Source organism: Diaporthe batatas (genome assembly GCF_019321695.1).
Source record: "Diaporthe batatas strain CRI 302-4 chromosome Unknown Contig00016, whole genome shotgun sequence".
Lineage (NCBI taxonomy): Eukaryota > Fungi > Ascomycota > Sordariomycetes > Diaporthales > Diaporthaceae > Diaporthe > Diaporthe batatas.
In genome coordinates this window covers 362,139-378,011 of record NW_025408563.1, presented here as the reverse complement: position 1 = coordinate 378,011, position 15,873 = coordinate 362,139, and the positions used below count along the sequence as shown (strand labels likewise).

Sequence of the window (15,873 nt, the reverse complement as noted above, 5' to 3'; positions counted from 1 at the left end):
TTAGCTTTATTATATTATAAGTAAAACTACTTAAAAGTAGTTACTTAATTTATTATATAAATTAAAAGACAACCTTTAAATAAGGTAATTATACTTTATTATTATATATAGTATTTAGGTTTATAATTTTAATAGCTTTATTATAAATAAAAGAAGAAATAGTTATTAATAATTAGATTTATAATTATATAAAGGTAGACCTTTACTTTAAAGAAAAGTTATTAATATTTAAAATAGTTAATATATTTTTAAAAATTAAGGAATTATAAACTTAATTTAAAGAAAATTAAAATTTATAAAAATTTTAAATTTAAGCTTAAAGGCTTCCTTTTAGATTTAACTCCTTTAAAGAGAAAATATTAAAAAGCTTAAAAAAGCTTAAATAAGGTTAGAAACTAAATAAAGTTATAATAATATAATATAATTAAATAAAAACTAATTATAAAATTATAATTATAAGTCTATTAGCCTTATATTTAAAAGGGATAAAAATATATATTATTATAATATTTACCTATATTTTAAATATTTATATTTATAGAAATTTATAAGAATTAATTATTAAAGATTTAAGAAAAGTAGAGTAAAATAAGTAGGGAATTTACTCTACTTTTTAAATCTTTAATAATTTATTCTATTAATTTTCTATAAATAGGAATATTTAAAATTAAAACGCTTATATTTTTAATAGATTTAATATATATAGTTAATAATATATATTATTAATAAGTATTCTTTATAATAATTTAAAGTTTATAAAAATATTTCTTATATTTAGTAAGGAAACTTTAAAAAGGATTTCTAATTTTAAATAATTCTTTTAAAAATATTAACTTTTTATTATTTATATAAAAAAGATCCTTATATATTAATAAAATATAAAGGCTTTAATAACGTAATTTATTTTTTATAAAGTATTTAATATATTTATTTATTTATTAAAATATAAATTCTATATAACTTAATTTATTATTATTAATATTAATATCTATAAAATAATTTTTTTATTATATATTTAATATAGATTTTTAAAATATGTGTAGAATTAATAATAATATATTATCTATTTTAGAAATGATGTGCGTTGGTGGGGTTGTGCGCAGACCGGTGCGCTGACTTACTCGAATGGAGCGTTCGGTATTGCTTGGGTTGCTACATTCCTGGATCATCTAGGCAGTCGAGGTTCATCACATTTGGGAAGTTTGAATGGAAGATGCGCCACCTATCGTATTTTGACCGCTATCATTGACACTATCTGTTTTCAAACACTATGTCTTAAGTGTTTAGCACCTTATGAAGGGGCCATGTATGTCCCCGGACGTATGCGGAAGAGAAGTGAAACGAGTTAGCATGACTGGTTACTTAAGTACTAAAGTCCGACATCTCTCTATATGGTGTAACCACACCTATAAAAACAATATCCAAAGTCTGGTTGTAAGCAGGCAGAGTAGTTAGGTACCTAGGTAGATAGCTCTCGAACGACACATTGTCACGTGATTCAGTTTGCACTACCATTAATCTCGACAGTTTCGGAGTATAGCTCATTGAAGATACGAAGGCACATTGAGTGCGTTTTTAAGGCCCAGTCTTACGGGATGACCTTCACGTAGGAATTCCTAAGGTACACAAACACCCCAATGGCCAGAAACATGTGCGGAGAATTTCAGCTGTTGTTAGAGCTCTATGATATCTGGGGGCCCCGCGTAGACTTACTTTGAATAGACCGGAGGAAAATATAGTTCTCATTGTCTAGTTATTTAGTAGGAGAGTCTAGCTTTAGAGTTCTATTTGTGGAAAGGTAAGACTCAGAGGTCTTTGTCGTCAGACCAACACTGGCACCACCAACAGTCTGCGTGTGGAAAGTTTTCAGTGTAGGAGCGCATCCTGTCATGAGCGTAGCTAACTACGCCCTCGATGATACTGACTCTATGGTATTTTCTCTGCCCCTCAATCCATTTACCCAAGCATTTTCTTGAGATCTCCAATCGTGGAGATTTCCAAGAAGAACGCATCCCTTATCTCGATTCCTAGTTCCTCCCGGAATCTCGTTGACATGACGAGCGACATGAGGGAGTCGAGGCCCAGGTCAGAAACCTGTGCCTCGTCCGTCAGAAGGCCAATGTCGACAGCGAGCTCCTCGGCGAGCAGGTCGATGGCACGACCAATCACATCCGTCCTTGCCGCCTGCTCGGGAGGACTCGAAGTCCCAGGTGTCAAGACTTGCGGAGACGTGGATTTAGTGGCCGACATCTGAGAACCGTTGGCGTTGTGAACATCTATCGTCAGCGGTGACGCGGCCTCGTCTGAGTAGGGCGGAGTCGACGAGACTACGGGACGCGGTTGCCGCTCACCCTGGCGCGAGGGCAATGCTGGCGCCTTTGCTGGTAAATCTGGCGGGCTGAAGAAGCGGTCCAGCATCGACCTTGGCCACTGGAGGAACTTGATAGCCTCCACGAGCCCGACTACCTCGCCACCCTGGAGGACATACACATCTCCGTCAAAGCTGTGGCCGTCACCGCCGGGTACCATGGCCACGTAGGCTTGATATCGACCACCGGGTGAAAGTGGCTTGGCGAATCGCATCGACTTCCAAGATGGTGTGACAAAAAAGTTGTTCTTGTTGTCATAGTGGGTTCCGCCGTTGAGAATGAACCCCGGCAGTGACGCCACACCATCGATGAAATGCGGCGGTACAGTCCACGCCCCGCTCGTGTGCTCAGGGTACAGCACCTCGGTAACGGCTTCATCCTGGTTGAGGGTCACCCATTGCATGGTCTGATACATCTCGGAGTACCGCACAAGCTTGGCAAAGAGGCTGTAGGCGAGATCTGTGGAGAGCTTGTTGGCTCTGCCAGTGTTCGCCATCGCGTTCAGGTCGTCAATTCGACTGGATACGATTTTCTTTTGGCGGGTCCAGTCCGAAAGCCAGCCTGCAGTGTCCTGGCACAGAACCGTGGCGTGGGCGTACCAATGCTTCGTGGCCGGATTGTACCACTTGACGTGAACACTCATCTGGTCAAAGTCAGCTTCGGCGTTTATCATGATCAGCTGCGCAGACTTCGTGTCTCGCTGCTTGACCACTGGCTCATGATACTCGAAGTCTGTAACGTTGAGTCCGAGAGGAGTTGGAAGGTTCTTGGGCGCCTTTTGCAAGACATATGTGGCTAATGTGTACGCCATATCTGCGTGCAGGAACTGTGAGGTATTAGCACTGGTGTAATTCCAGTCGGCGGCACGTTCAACTCACTGAAGAGACAACTCCATGTCCGTTCATCGCATGTCCATCAATCGCGCCTTGGAGTGATGGGTCGGTAATATTGGTCTCCGCCGAAACCTGTGCTGTGGTGACGCTGTAGGTCTCGGACACGATGCGGTGAATGCTGGATGAATGATTCGGTTGCACAGGTGAGCTGGTGATCAGTCCGGTATCAGATCGGCCTTTGGTGAGGTTCCAGTCTCCTCGATACTGAATCCAGTAGTTCTTATTGTTCCATGCATACGTTGGGACATCGACCAGTCGCAGACCAGGTTCGAAGGGTCGGTGGTATTCGTTCCAGTCGATGTTGACACCCGCTGCGTAGAAGGCAGTGAGCGTTTTGGCCAGAGTCTTCCAATTGTCGGCATCTCGGTGGAGGCTGGGACATGCTAGTCGAGTCGAAGGTAGTGTGCGGGTTATGAAACCCGTATTGGTGGGATGATGTCCTACCTCGAGCCAGATTGTGGACGAGGATATCACTCCAGAAGACCATGCGCCTTCCAGGGCTCCGGCGAAGTTCACCGTTGCTCTAGTCGAAGAAGCCAAGTACGAGATATCGACAGTGTCTTCCTCTGTCAGGACCCGGCCGTGTTGCGGAGAAATAATTGGGATTCGAGGCTTCTTGAACTCTATCCCCTGACTCCGTTCGACAAATTCCTCCAGGAGACAGTCCATCTGGCTGGTATGATAAGCATGTGGGACGTCCAGGATTATGGCTCTGTGCCCGGCTGCAGTCAAAGAGTCTGAAATAGTCTTCATATCTGAAATCGGGCCGCCAACAACTGTCTCATTTGGGCCGTTGATACAAGCGACCTCGAAAGGAAGACCAGCAGCCGCTTTGGTCACGTTCTCGACCGAAGTTCGTACTGTCAACATGGCGTGTGTGCGAGGGGTGCAGGCCGAGGTCAGCAGCTGAGCCCGCATACCCACGAGGAACACGGTGGCACTATCAGAAAGAACACCGGAAACGGCCAATGCGGCGTATTCGCCGAGACTGTGGCCTACGACAACGTCAGGAGTGATGCCGTAAGAACCCCATAGACGTGCGAGGGCAATCTCGACGGACACAATTGCCAGGTGCATGGTGACAGTCGACACGTGTTCAGGGGGGCAGGTCCCAGTGACTATTGACAAGAACGAGAGGAAACCCTGCCTCTGTGAGAGATGATCCAGTTGAAGAAGCTGTTGGCGGAACAGGGCGGAGTCTCTGTACAGCTGCGCCCCGATGCCCAAGTAAAATGTGCCCTGGCCGGTAAAGGCAAAAGCCATATGAGGCTGTTTCCCGGAATGGGGTGTTAGGGTTATGGCGGTTTCGATGTGAGGTCGAAGCATCGTGGCAATATCAGCTAGGGTTGTGGCGAGGACAGAGACACGATAGTTGTAATGGCTCTTACGCGCCGTCAAAGTATAGGAAACATCCGCCACGGAAATGTCGACGTTTGACTCGACAAAACCTATGAGGCGTTTGATGTTCTCCTGCAGGGATAGGGCGGTCTTTGCCGAGATGGTGATAGGGTGTGCCTCTCGTGTGTCCTCAGCCGCTCTCGGTCGCGGAGTGGTCTCCTCCACGATAATGGAGGTATTTCCCCCTGCAGCTCCAAAGTTATTCACCATAGCCAGCCTCTTGCGCTCAATTCTCGGTTGCCAACTGCTCGCATTGTACGGGATGACGACTCCTCTCTCGGCCAGATCTCCAGGTAGGGCTGGGTTCAAGCGGGTCTTGATACCGATATGGGGAGGTATGAGACCCTTCTGCAGGACCAGCATAGTCTTCATGAAGCCCATTATTCCAGCAGCGGCCTCACCATGCCCCACGTTTGCCTTGACTGCACCTATGTGAAGGGGCGAGCTCCGGCGTCGACTGGCTGGGGCGAAGACATCCGTGACGGACCGCATTTCGTTGGTGTCTCCTGCCTGAGTACCTGTGCCATGCACTGCGCGATACAAAGTTAGCTGACTGTTTGAGCATCCTCTAGACGAAAGTAGTTCTTTGTTCGAGCACAGAAGACTATTGACTTACTCTCAACGTAACCGACCGATAGTGGGTCCACCCCAGCACGCCTGGCCACTTGGCGATATAAATGTGACTGTGCGACGTCGTGTGGATGAGTTATGGACACAGCCTCGGCCGAATGGTCCGTGGCGGCAGCCAATACGACTCCAAGGATATTGTCGTTGTCAGCCTCGGCATCCTCCAGCCGTTTGAGGACCACACTACCAACTCCGTCGGCTCGGCAGTATCCGTCAGCCTTCTCGTCCCAAGTCTTGCAGTTCCCAGTGGTGGACAAAAAGTGGCCATTGCTCAGCCCAGCATAGACATCCGAGTTTGTGATGATATTTAAACCACCAGTCAGCGCCATATCAACGTCACCACTCCATAAGGAGGTGCACGCTGCTTGGATAGCCGCCAAGCTGGACGAGCAGGCCGTGTCGACGCTGAAACTTGGTCCCCAGAATTTGAAGAAGTAGTTGATGCGCCCTGGAGCAAAGGCCCTGCATCCTCCAGGAATGAAGTATGCCTTGATATCTTGTCCGGAATTGACCTCGCGGTAGTCATCGCTGGCTTGCCCGTAGAATGTGCCCACCCGCCGGGTATGCACCCTACCCCGGCCATGGACGTAGCCGGCGCTCTCCAGGGCTTCATAAGCGGTGACTAGGGCGAGCCTATGCATTGGATCTGTCTGCTCCGCCTCTCGGGGAGACATACCAAAGAACATAGCATCAAACTGGCCAGGGGAGTCCACGAAGCATCCGTACGGGGTCTTGGACGCGTTGGGCTTCTTTCCAGCTGGGTCGGTATGAGTGTCGACATCGAACCGATCGGGGGGCACCGGACTGTGGGCATCTCGCCCTTGCACCAATAGTTCCCAGAACTTTTCCGGGTCATCCGCACCGTCGGGGAAACGACACGCCATGCCTACTACGGCGATCTTGGACGACTTGGCGTCCCGAGGTGGACTTTGCCCTAAAGGAAGATCCATAACGGCGGACATCATATCCTGGCTCGACGGTTCTGTTGGTGGAATCTCAGCTCGCCAATGGTCGAGCAGGCTTTCCACATAATGTGACGGCTGAATGGCGATCAGCTGGATAGTGTCACATGACAAATGCTTCAGTCGAAGAGTGACTCCCTCGATGGTCTTGTCCCATCGAATCCTCTGAGTGAGCATCTCCTCCATGATTTGCTCGAGCGCAGGAGTTGCTTGTGTCTGCTTGATTGGGGACCCTGTAACTGGAGAGAATAAATCCAGGTACAGGTGGTGAGTACTTTGTATCTCCGGTACTATTTGCTGGACATGTTCCGTGCTGTAAACTCGACCCGTGTGCCACATCCCTTGGACCTTTTTCATGGGCACGGCCTTGGCTTGCTTGAAATATTCAGACTCGGAGAACAGGGCTTTGAGCGTCGACGGTGGGCCACCGACGCTGACAGACTTTCCATCCACATTGAAGATGGACGCCGCATTGGTTTCGGGGTATGCCTTGAGTAGATATTAGTTTCATGAATGTTTGACACCACGGAGACATCTCAGGCGCGTCGGTTACCTTTTCTGAGTTGAAACGCTCCACTGCTTGGACAGCAGCGTCTTCTTCGACACCATACGCGCAGTATATCCAGGCTCCTTCTGAATTGATCTCATCTGGAGACACCTCAAGCGAGCGGCAAGCCTGATCAACGACAAGTCCGAAACGAAAGGCGATTCTCGCAATATCTTCGCTGATGCTTGGAATCATCGACAGGCTGGGTGAAAGACTGATGGCCGCAGCTGAAAGCAAGCCTGGGCCTCTCGCGATGAGAAACGTATTGGAAGGTTGGAAGTCATATTCGAGAGGCTTTGCCTCGTGATATCTTTAACTATCAGTTAGCCTCAAGCCTGCCACATAGTCCAATACGTTTAGTGTGTGGGAACAGGCGATGGATGGATCTTACGCAATAAAACTGCCGAGCTGAAAGACGATGACCAAGACCCGTTCGATAGCTGCACCGAATGCAGTCTTCCTCAAGTCAAGAACATGGTCTGTCAAGTCCAGTACGCTCTCAAAGCTTGGTATGAGGACTTTCTGACTCTGAGGCAGGCGGCTGCACTCGTCTCTCACGGCTGAGGTCACCGATTCGAGGAAGGAGGCCAGAACAGTGTGAGTTCTCTCCTTGCTTAGCAGGTGCAGCTTTCTAAACAAGTCCTGCTGATCTCCTTCCGGGTCACCTTGTGGTATTTCACCGGAGAAGTAGAGAACCTTAGCCCGTGTCATGATGAATGATGGGTAATGTTCTGAACCGGCCGATGCGGAAGTAGAATAGGCGATGTTATGACTTCGCCTTGCTCAAACTTTTAAAAAGAATACTGACGGAGAACACTGATCATATTTATATAGATGTGTAATAATTGATGTATTTGCAAACATCTCCTGCGGCAAATCTCATGTCAAAGGAACGTATCAGTTGACGTGAGCGCGCCACAGATTCATCATCATCGTCTAGTCATATCGCTATTGCTGAGCGGCGTGCCCACCCTTATCACATTACTATCTCCACTCTCAGACACATTCGAGATCCTTCCTCACACGCGCACCTACACATCCTAAACGTTGCTCCTACACCCTCGGGAAACAAAATGGCTAGCCCTCATGCGAAGCGCGGCCGCATGGCGTATTCGCCCCTTCTTCGCATCTAGAACATTTGTCTTATCTCACACCTCTCACACATTTCTTCTCACCGCTAATACTATTGGGAAGGAGATGCAGGCTTTGGTCCGCTTACATGTGTAGAATCCACAAGTCTAGACCCAGCCTGTTCCTTTTACTACATTAAAGCCTCTTGAACAAGCAATTTATTTCTTCAAAGGTTATAGCCTAGGGCAAAATAGAGGAAGTATCGAAGCTAATCCAAGCTGTGTATTGGCTTCTTTACTAGCTGTTGATTGTCTTTAAAGCTTAAAGCTTCGAGCGACGGAGATAAATATTTGGCGCTGATCAGTGTCGGTGTGCTATACGCGTGCTTACAGATACTATAGAAGCCATTACTAATGGATAGGGGGAAGAGGATGAAGTGCAGCTGGATGAAGTGTATGAAGAAGCAGTAAATACGTAGCATAGACGCGCGCGCAAAGAAGGATTTGTTTAGCGTGACTACGGGATTGACGAATAGTAATTTGACAAGAGCAACTCGCCTTGAGCTGACCGGGCTTCACAAGCCTCTTCCAAAGCCTCGGACGCGACATGACTACGTGGTCTCCAATCACAATTGCATTTCATCAGCTTAGAAGAGTTGTTCCTTTTGGTCCGTGCAACCCACAAGGTCTCATCACTTTTTATGGATCCTGTTATTTGCAGTCGTCCTCGACCCGCGCGCACTACCAGGTCGAGTTTGGGTGGGATCGGGATTCGAGGGACGGATGTATGGGACAAAGCCATCCTACTTTTGTACCAGATCGGGAAGCCCAAGACATTGCGGCGTAAGACATGTTGATCACGAGCCACATGTGAGGTTGTCTAGGTCATCATGTAGAGCACTCTATAACGGCGCTAACGCGTTCGATCGATCTCGGGAATTACGGCCTCACATCAACTTCGGATTGAGGTTCATTCGATGACCTATCAAGATTCATGAAATCATCCCCCTCCCAAAGATACGGGTACGGGTGCCTGAGTACCAAGGTAGCCACCCCCGCGGGTTGAGTAAATACGCGGCCCACACATGCAGGACACCACAATGTAGTCAGCCGTGTCAGCCGGCCGTTTCCAGACGTGCAGTACCACATATTTGGCCTCATACGGCGAAAACTTTCCGGAATGGGTAGGTGATACAAGGTAAATTTATTTAAACCAACCGATGACGATGTCACCACATTTCGGTGCCCGAACTGCGATAAGCGCGGGCGGTCAACCACGCTCGATCTTCGTTCGCAGGCGGTAGCAGGCGGGATTAGAAACACGTCACTACATGGCGTTTTTGTTTACTACTGCGAATTAACATGAGCTAATGCATGCAATGTACCACAACTGTGGACTTAAGGCTCTCTGGCAGCATTGGCGGCTTTTGCTGTGAGTCCATCTCGGGGTCCTGCTGTATTCCGATTGCGATGGCTTCGGTGCAGGACATGATTCCGCGGCGGTAGAGGCGATGGGCATTTGATCGTCTTGAGATCGGTCCCCAGCTACGTGCCTTTCATATGGTTTGGGACCGGAGGAATTTTTATATATCAAGCAGAGAAGAAGATGCCAGAAAACATTCTTGTTGGCACCAAGTGACTCACAATCGCTCTACAAACTGAATTGACAGCAGACATTTTCGGGCCTCAAATCACCTAAAGACAACATGACTACCGATAATTATCCTCACGTCCTCATTATAGGCGCGGGTATGAGTGGTCTGACTCTGGCGCACCAACTCCGGAAGAACAACATTTCTTTCTCTATCTTCGAGCGCGATCTTACCAACGATGCCCGGGCTCAGGGGTGGGCACTGTCATTGTTCGGTCAGGCACTGTCCGGGCTAGAAACCTCTATGCCTGACGAACTAGGACCGGTCGATCAGACGAGTCACTTGCGCCCACTCGACCTACCAGCACAGTTCGTGTTCTACGACATCACCAAGCCTGATATGCGGGTTGGAGTCGCCAGCGACGAGACCGGCAAGATTATCCGGTCCAACCGCAAGAAATTGCGGGACTGGTTACTCCAGGGAATCGACGTGCAGTTCGGGAAGCGCGTGATAAGAATTCAGGAGAGCGCCGACAAAGTGACGGCTCATTTCGAAGATGGGACTTCAGAATCTGGTGACATCCTCGTGGGGGCTGAGGGGACGCGCAGCGTTGTCCGCACACATCTCCTGCAGGGTAAAGATGTCATGAAGCCTCTGCCGCTCGGCTCCCTCGTCGGCGAGGTGGAGCTTGTTGGTGACGACTTTGCTCGCCAGCTATCTCTGGCACATTCCGGATACATCACCATGAACTCAACTGTGGGGAGCGACGACCAAAGTGCTGTCTTCGCGGCCCTGAACAGAGTCAGTGACGATGGCAAGACCGGCTACTATTACTTCCTGCTCCTCTGGGTGGACAAAGAGGCACCTGCAACCACCGACAAGAACCCTTCCTGGACCGTGACAGCAACTCAGAAGGAGCTGATGGCGTTTGCGCATGAGAAGACCAAGACATACCCGGATCATCTCCGCGCCATCATTGAAAAGACTCCTGTCGAGGGATATCGAAGCCCTGGGTTCCAGCTTCAAGATGTGCAGCTACAACCTCATCAGCTGCCTGCTGGGAAGGTTATCCTGATAGGAGATGCAGCCCATTCAATGACACCATGTAAGAGCCAATTTCAATTTCCTGCTGCATACACTGAGGTATCATTGCTGACCGTCTTTAGTCCGTGGGGAAGCAGGGGTATGCGCCTTCACAGATGCACTCAAGCTCGGACAAGTTCTTGCCCAAGTCAAGGAAACTCGGGCCAAGGGACTCGAGCACGAGAGTCTCGTAAGCGCTTTCAATGAGGATATGCTAAAGAGAGGTGCTTGGGCGACTGCTGTGTCCAATCCGGTGTTGGAGGACTACGGGAAGTACTCCGATTACAAGTTTGGAACATTTGGGAAAGAGGCAGCGCCCTTGGCAGAGGAGCGCATCTCAGTCGATTCAGTGCCGATGGTTTCTTAGCAATAGCAAAGATCTAGTAAGATACTCGTAGTATCGATGGAATTCCTACTCTACTCACCACACACAACTCTTGCCGCCTGATGGGAAAATCCATTCAGACATTTGGTTCACGTGAGAACATGCGCGTGCTTTCTTCGAACACTGAAGTTCACGTGTGATATCCAATCAGTCGGCCATTTCGAATTCATGCTACCCCCTGATTCTCGCCACCCCTACTCACTACATTTTATTGCATGTAGTCATATCATATAGTAATATACCTATGTCTAGATTTCTATTAATGTAGCTGTTCAATTGGCTGAGTAAATGATCCTTTAATGCTAGTCGGCCTGGTGTGCAGGTGACGCGGTGTGCTCAATTACTCCTGACGATTGGTGCCTTTCCACCAAAAGACATTGATTTTCAACCAACAAGATTGATTACTTCCAGCAGTGTACATTATTAGTGTTGCACCGTAACAGCAGGGGTGGTCGGAGTCAGGGGGTGGCCTGAATGTGGAATGGCCGACTCCTTCTGTGTTGGCAACCAACTATCGACGAGTTGCTTCTTGAGACCATTTCAACCTTACCGACACGCATGGACAATATTTGGGGTCGGTCATTTTGCAACGTGTTCTAAGTTGGATGGGGTTGTTGATGAAACCCAGTCAGTCCTGAAGGGCTCATGAAACAATAGGAGACGGTCAATATCGGCATCGCGGTGTTAAACCGAGAAATGGTTGTCAAGATTGGAAGAAAAATTGGAATGTGTATTTGAATACTGTCAAAGAGTCTATACCTACCTAGGTAGGTACTGAGCTACGCTTCCCAGCGACTTGAATGTTGGTCTTCCCAAGCGCTGCGAGGGGCGCTTCTGACACGACGCGACAAGCTCTAAGCTAAGCCCACCGATATAAGACCATGACAAAACTTCTGATCATACATATTGCAATCGATGATAGTCAAGCCAGCTTGGCCAAATAGGTCTTTCCACTCGGCCAATGTCCGTTCACGACTTGCACATGCACCCAACATCACCAAGTCTAGCGAAGTCGCAAATGGGGGAATAGCAGCTTCAGGCAGTACCATGTCGTTGATCAAGAGCACCGAGTCCCGGCTCATGGCTGGTTTGATATGGCGTAGGATCTGGACCGACTTCTCATCGCTCCAGTTGTGGAGCACCCAACCGAGGTGGTAGAACTTGGCGCCTGGAACAGCTTGTCAGCGGATATTGCAGGCCAGAGTTTGTGCCTCCCCACATGTAGCTCATGGGTGGCACCTACCTTTGATGGGCTGAGGTTCAAAGAAGTCGTGCGGGAGCGCCTCGACACCTGGTGTGTGTAGCGCTTGCGCCAGGGTGCTTGGCAGATCCTGCAAGATTACACGGCCGGGAATGTTGGGAAAGCATTCCTTGAACTTGGCACAGTAGTGGCCAACGTTACCACCGATGTCGACAAAGACTGGCGAGCTGGGGTCCCAGCCCTGGGTCATCTGCTCGAAAGGGTAGCTGTCCAGCCAACGGCCTCTTGTTCTCTCCTCGAGGCCCATGTACTTTATCAAAGCGGCCCTGTTTGTGGGGTTCTCTGAAAACCATGTGTACGTGTCCATGTCAGTGTTGTAGGCAGGCTGAAAGACCGTAGCCTTTGCGTCGGTGACATCCTGGTAGCTCGTCTTGCGCAGGAAAGCTGGCATTTCCTGGAACAGAGGGCTGCAGTTCTCAAAACTTGGGAGAAGTATCAGTTTCCTTCGCTGTGTAGATGAGGGTCTTTTTCGGATGGTGTTTGCGCTACATACAAGTGCGTCGAGATAGTCATTGCCTCCGAAGTCGCCAAGTTGCGGCTTTTCTTGTTGGCTTCGAACCAGTTTGCCCGAGGCTCGTTAATGAGCCCCACAGAAGCCATGTATCTCAAAAGGCGCCCTAGAGACACAGTCAGTACTGATCATTAGTCCCCCGCTAGATTAGTTTTCGCAAAGTTTATATACACACCTAGGGTAATTGGATGTGCCTTTGTGAGTTTCTCGAGCTGCCCGAGACTTTTCGGTCCCTCATTCAGGAGTTCAAAGATCTTCAAGTCATGGCTAATCCTTATCGCTGAAGTTTGCAATGGCTAGAGAGAAGTCAACACTTTCCAAGCTCAGCGTATGAGACTTAGAGTAGCTGGTCCTACATAGAGTGCGCTACATCATGAAGTTAGTAAAGTCTTGGCCTCGGGTTAGGAAACGGGCTATTACATGGGTACTCACATTCGAGTAGCAGTCTCTGCAGGAGTCTCGGCAGAAACTATTATCTCATGCAGCTGGCGCAGCACAGAACCTCGCGAGGCTCCCTCTGCGGTTGCCAGTAGCTGTTTTATCTCTTCAAAGGGACTGGTATAGGACATCGTGTCTCTTAACGGATAATGGCAAACAGTCTTCAGAAGAAAGAAGTCACACAGATGGCACCCAAGAGTTTATATTCATTTTCATGGAAACAACCCACAAAACCCCTAGGTTTGGGCCATTTGGTATATTGTTCACACGATACTAAGGTATTACGGTGGCACAGGTCAACCAGCAGCTCGCGGCCAATAACGTCATATTTTGGACCGGAAACCATTCATGTCCGCTATTCCTCTAGTTTGAAATGTTCTCTGCTGGATTACTAACAGGAGTATTATCAAGGAGTCTGGTTCTCGGGGATCGACCTGCTTACTGCCTATCCCCTGTTGTCCCGAAGGACTTTGCTTATTAGCTTATCGGGGCCCACCTCCCATGGCTGGGTCTGGAATTCAAGCCACCACCCCGCGCGCGTTGGTGTAACTCGACTTCTCACTTCCCGCCCCCTCTGCTGGCCAAGTCTACGGCCCGCGCGGTGATGGCTTGGCCTGGACCGACCGAGCAACCTCATCTTCTGCTTCTTTCCCCAAACAACCAGGAGAAGAACGCCCAGGCCGTGCACCCATGCTAGTCAATGTATATGTCTGCTGACCATGGACTTGCCCCTACATCACGGTCGGCCTAATTTGCCAGTGCCAAGGGCCACAAGGTCCAATGGGTGTTGGACTTGTCGCCTGCGGCGCAAAAAGTGTGACGAAAGGCGCCCGGTGTGTGACATTTGCTCATCTCTTCTCATCACATGTCACTACGATCAAGCCAGACCTGGTTGGATGGACGGCGGCCCGCGCCAAGAGGAGATGGCCGAGCGGCTCAGGCAAGAGGTCAAGAACAGGGCGGCACAGCGCCGCGCGGTGCACAGCTCCGGTGACTCTGTCTCGCCAACCATCACGGCGGGACACGAGTTCGTCGTCGACGGGCGAGAAGATCCGTCGACAATGTTACACGATATTGAGGTTCCTGACGTATCCACTATTAGCACCTCTTCCGAGACACACAGCAGCGGGGCGGTGACGAGTCCGTCCTTCTCCCAGGGGGGTTTCTCCCAAGGAGAGGTGTCTCCTCCCCAGCAGCAGCGAGGGAAGGATTGCAGCCGGGGTGGAAGGTATGCTCGCGAGAGGGTCGCTTTCGGACGGTCGGACACCGTGCTTCTCACGTTCTACCTCGAGCAGCTGTTTCCATTCCTGTTCCCCTTCTACAGACCTTCCCTACTCGAGGGAGGTAGAGCATGGGTCCTGGAAATGATGATCAGTAGCCCTGTCGTCCGACAGGCTGCCCTCTGCCAGAGCTCTTACTTCTTCTCACTGGCGCGGGAGTCGGAAGATGGTAGCCGGGCCTGGGAGGCGATGCTCCAGCAGACCGGGGACGTCTTTGGTGTACTGAGGGAGTCGTTACAAGTTATTGAGGGCTCAGGGGTGATAGAACACATCCACGGCGCAGTGAGGATCATGTCGAGTATCCTGCAAGTTCAACGCTTCGAAGTCGCCGTTCTGAGCTTCAGCAACTGCTGGGCACATCTCAATGCTGCTCGGGTCTTGTTCACGCAACTGCTCGATGGTTCAAGCACGGCCCAGTCATTGGAACCCAGTGCGCGTTTCAAGGAGGTGATGGACAGGCTGGGGCCGCCGTCTTGGATCGAGCCGGCCCAGCTTCCCATCGTGAGTGCAGAGCAGGCTGCATTTCACTTCTCCTCCGCGCTCTTGATACTGGACGATATAATTGCTAGTACTGTTCTCCAGGAGCAGCCTGCGCTTCTTGAGTACCACCACAGCCTTCTCTGTGGGGATGTCATGATTGAGACGGCGATCGACCTAGAGGCTGTGGTGGGTTGCCAGAACTGGGCCTTGTTACAGATCGGTCAGGTCGCCGCTCTTGATGCCTGGAAGCAGCGGTGTAAAAATGCCGGAAGCTTGGACGTCATGGAGCTCGTCGGCCGCGCCACAACTATCAAAGAGACATTAGAGGCCCACCTCAGACAGCTCGACATAGACACGGAGCCCGTCCCCGCTGCCGTCGGCACCAGTCTTCTCGATATCTTCTCGTCGGCCCACGGGGGCCCAGGGGAGCACACACTCGCGACCGCAACTACCAGCCAGACCGGCTTAGCCACTCGTGTGTGGGCTCATGCAGCGCTCGCCTACCTGTCCGTCGTCGTCTCCGGGTGGCAGCCAGCGAGCAAAGATGTACGCCACCACGTCAGCCGGATCCTTGAGCTGCTGGCGTGCGGACTTTCGCCGCCGAGTCTGCTGCGCACGATGGTATGGCCGTTCTGCGTGGCAGGCTGCCTCGCCGCGCCTGAGCAGGAAGAACAGCTGCGTGGTATGGTAGAGGCACTGCAGCCTGCGACTGTTTTTGGTACTTTGCGTAAGGCACTGGAGATCATGGAGGGTGTATGGCAGAGTAGGGATGCCGTTGACAGTGCGAGTCGTGACCTTGCTGCGTGTTTTAGAAGTCAGGGCGGCCTGTTATTGCTTGTATAAGCGGTAGTTTGTCTGTCGACACACGAAAGAATACAAATTGAACGAGCTGGAAAAGAGGAAGTGGACACACTCCAAAACCTGAGAAAACAATGCTACAGATTACTAGTGACTAGTACTTAATACTCTCTTCTATG

At 49.7% G+C, this 15,873-nt stretch overlaps 3 protein-coding genes across 3 annotated transcripts; 2 read left to right on the top strand and 1 right to left on the bottom strand.

The window, feature by feature from the left end:
• Positions 1–1,956: 1,956 nt before the first annotated feature.
• On the bottom strand, positions 1,957–7,507 carry KVR01_011797 (uncharacterized protein; the record flags this gene model as incomplete). Its single annotated transcript, XM_044794246.1, has 5 exons — positions 1,957–3,195; positions 3,248–5,190; positions 5,277–6,738; positions 6,803–7,106; positions 7,188–7,507. The coding sequence occupies 5 exons, from the start codon at positions 7,505–7,507 to the stop codon at positions 1,957–1,959; spliced, it is 5,268 nt and encodes a 1,755-aa protein (XP_044639506.1).
• Positions 7,508–9,572: 2,065 nt separating this feature from the next.
• KVR01_011586 (uncharacterized protein) lies at positions 9,573–10,908 on the top strand (the record flags this gene model as incomplete). Its single annotated transcript, XM_044793051.1, has 2 exons — positions 9,573–10,563; positions 10,625–10,908. The coding sequence occupies 2 exons, from the start codon at positions 9,573–9,575 to the stop codon at positions 10,906–10,908; spliced, it is 1,275 nt and encodes a 424-aa protein (XP_044639295.1).
• Positions 10,909–14,059: 3,151 nt separating this feature from the next.
• KVR01_011639 (uncharacterized protein) lies at positions 14,060–15,471 on the top strand (the record flags this gene model as incomplete). Its single annotated transcript, XM_044791147.1, is given in 2 exon segments — positions 14,060–15,442; positions 15,460–15,471. The coding sequence occupies 2 exon segments, from the start codon at positions 14,060–14,062 to the stop codon at positions 15,469–15,471; spliced, it is 1,395 nt and encodes a 464-aa protein (XP_044639348.1).
• Between the last annotated feature and the right edge of the window lie 402 nt (positions 15,472–15,873).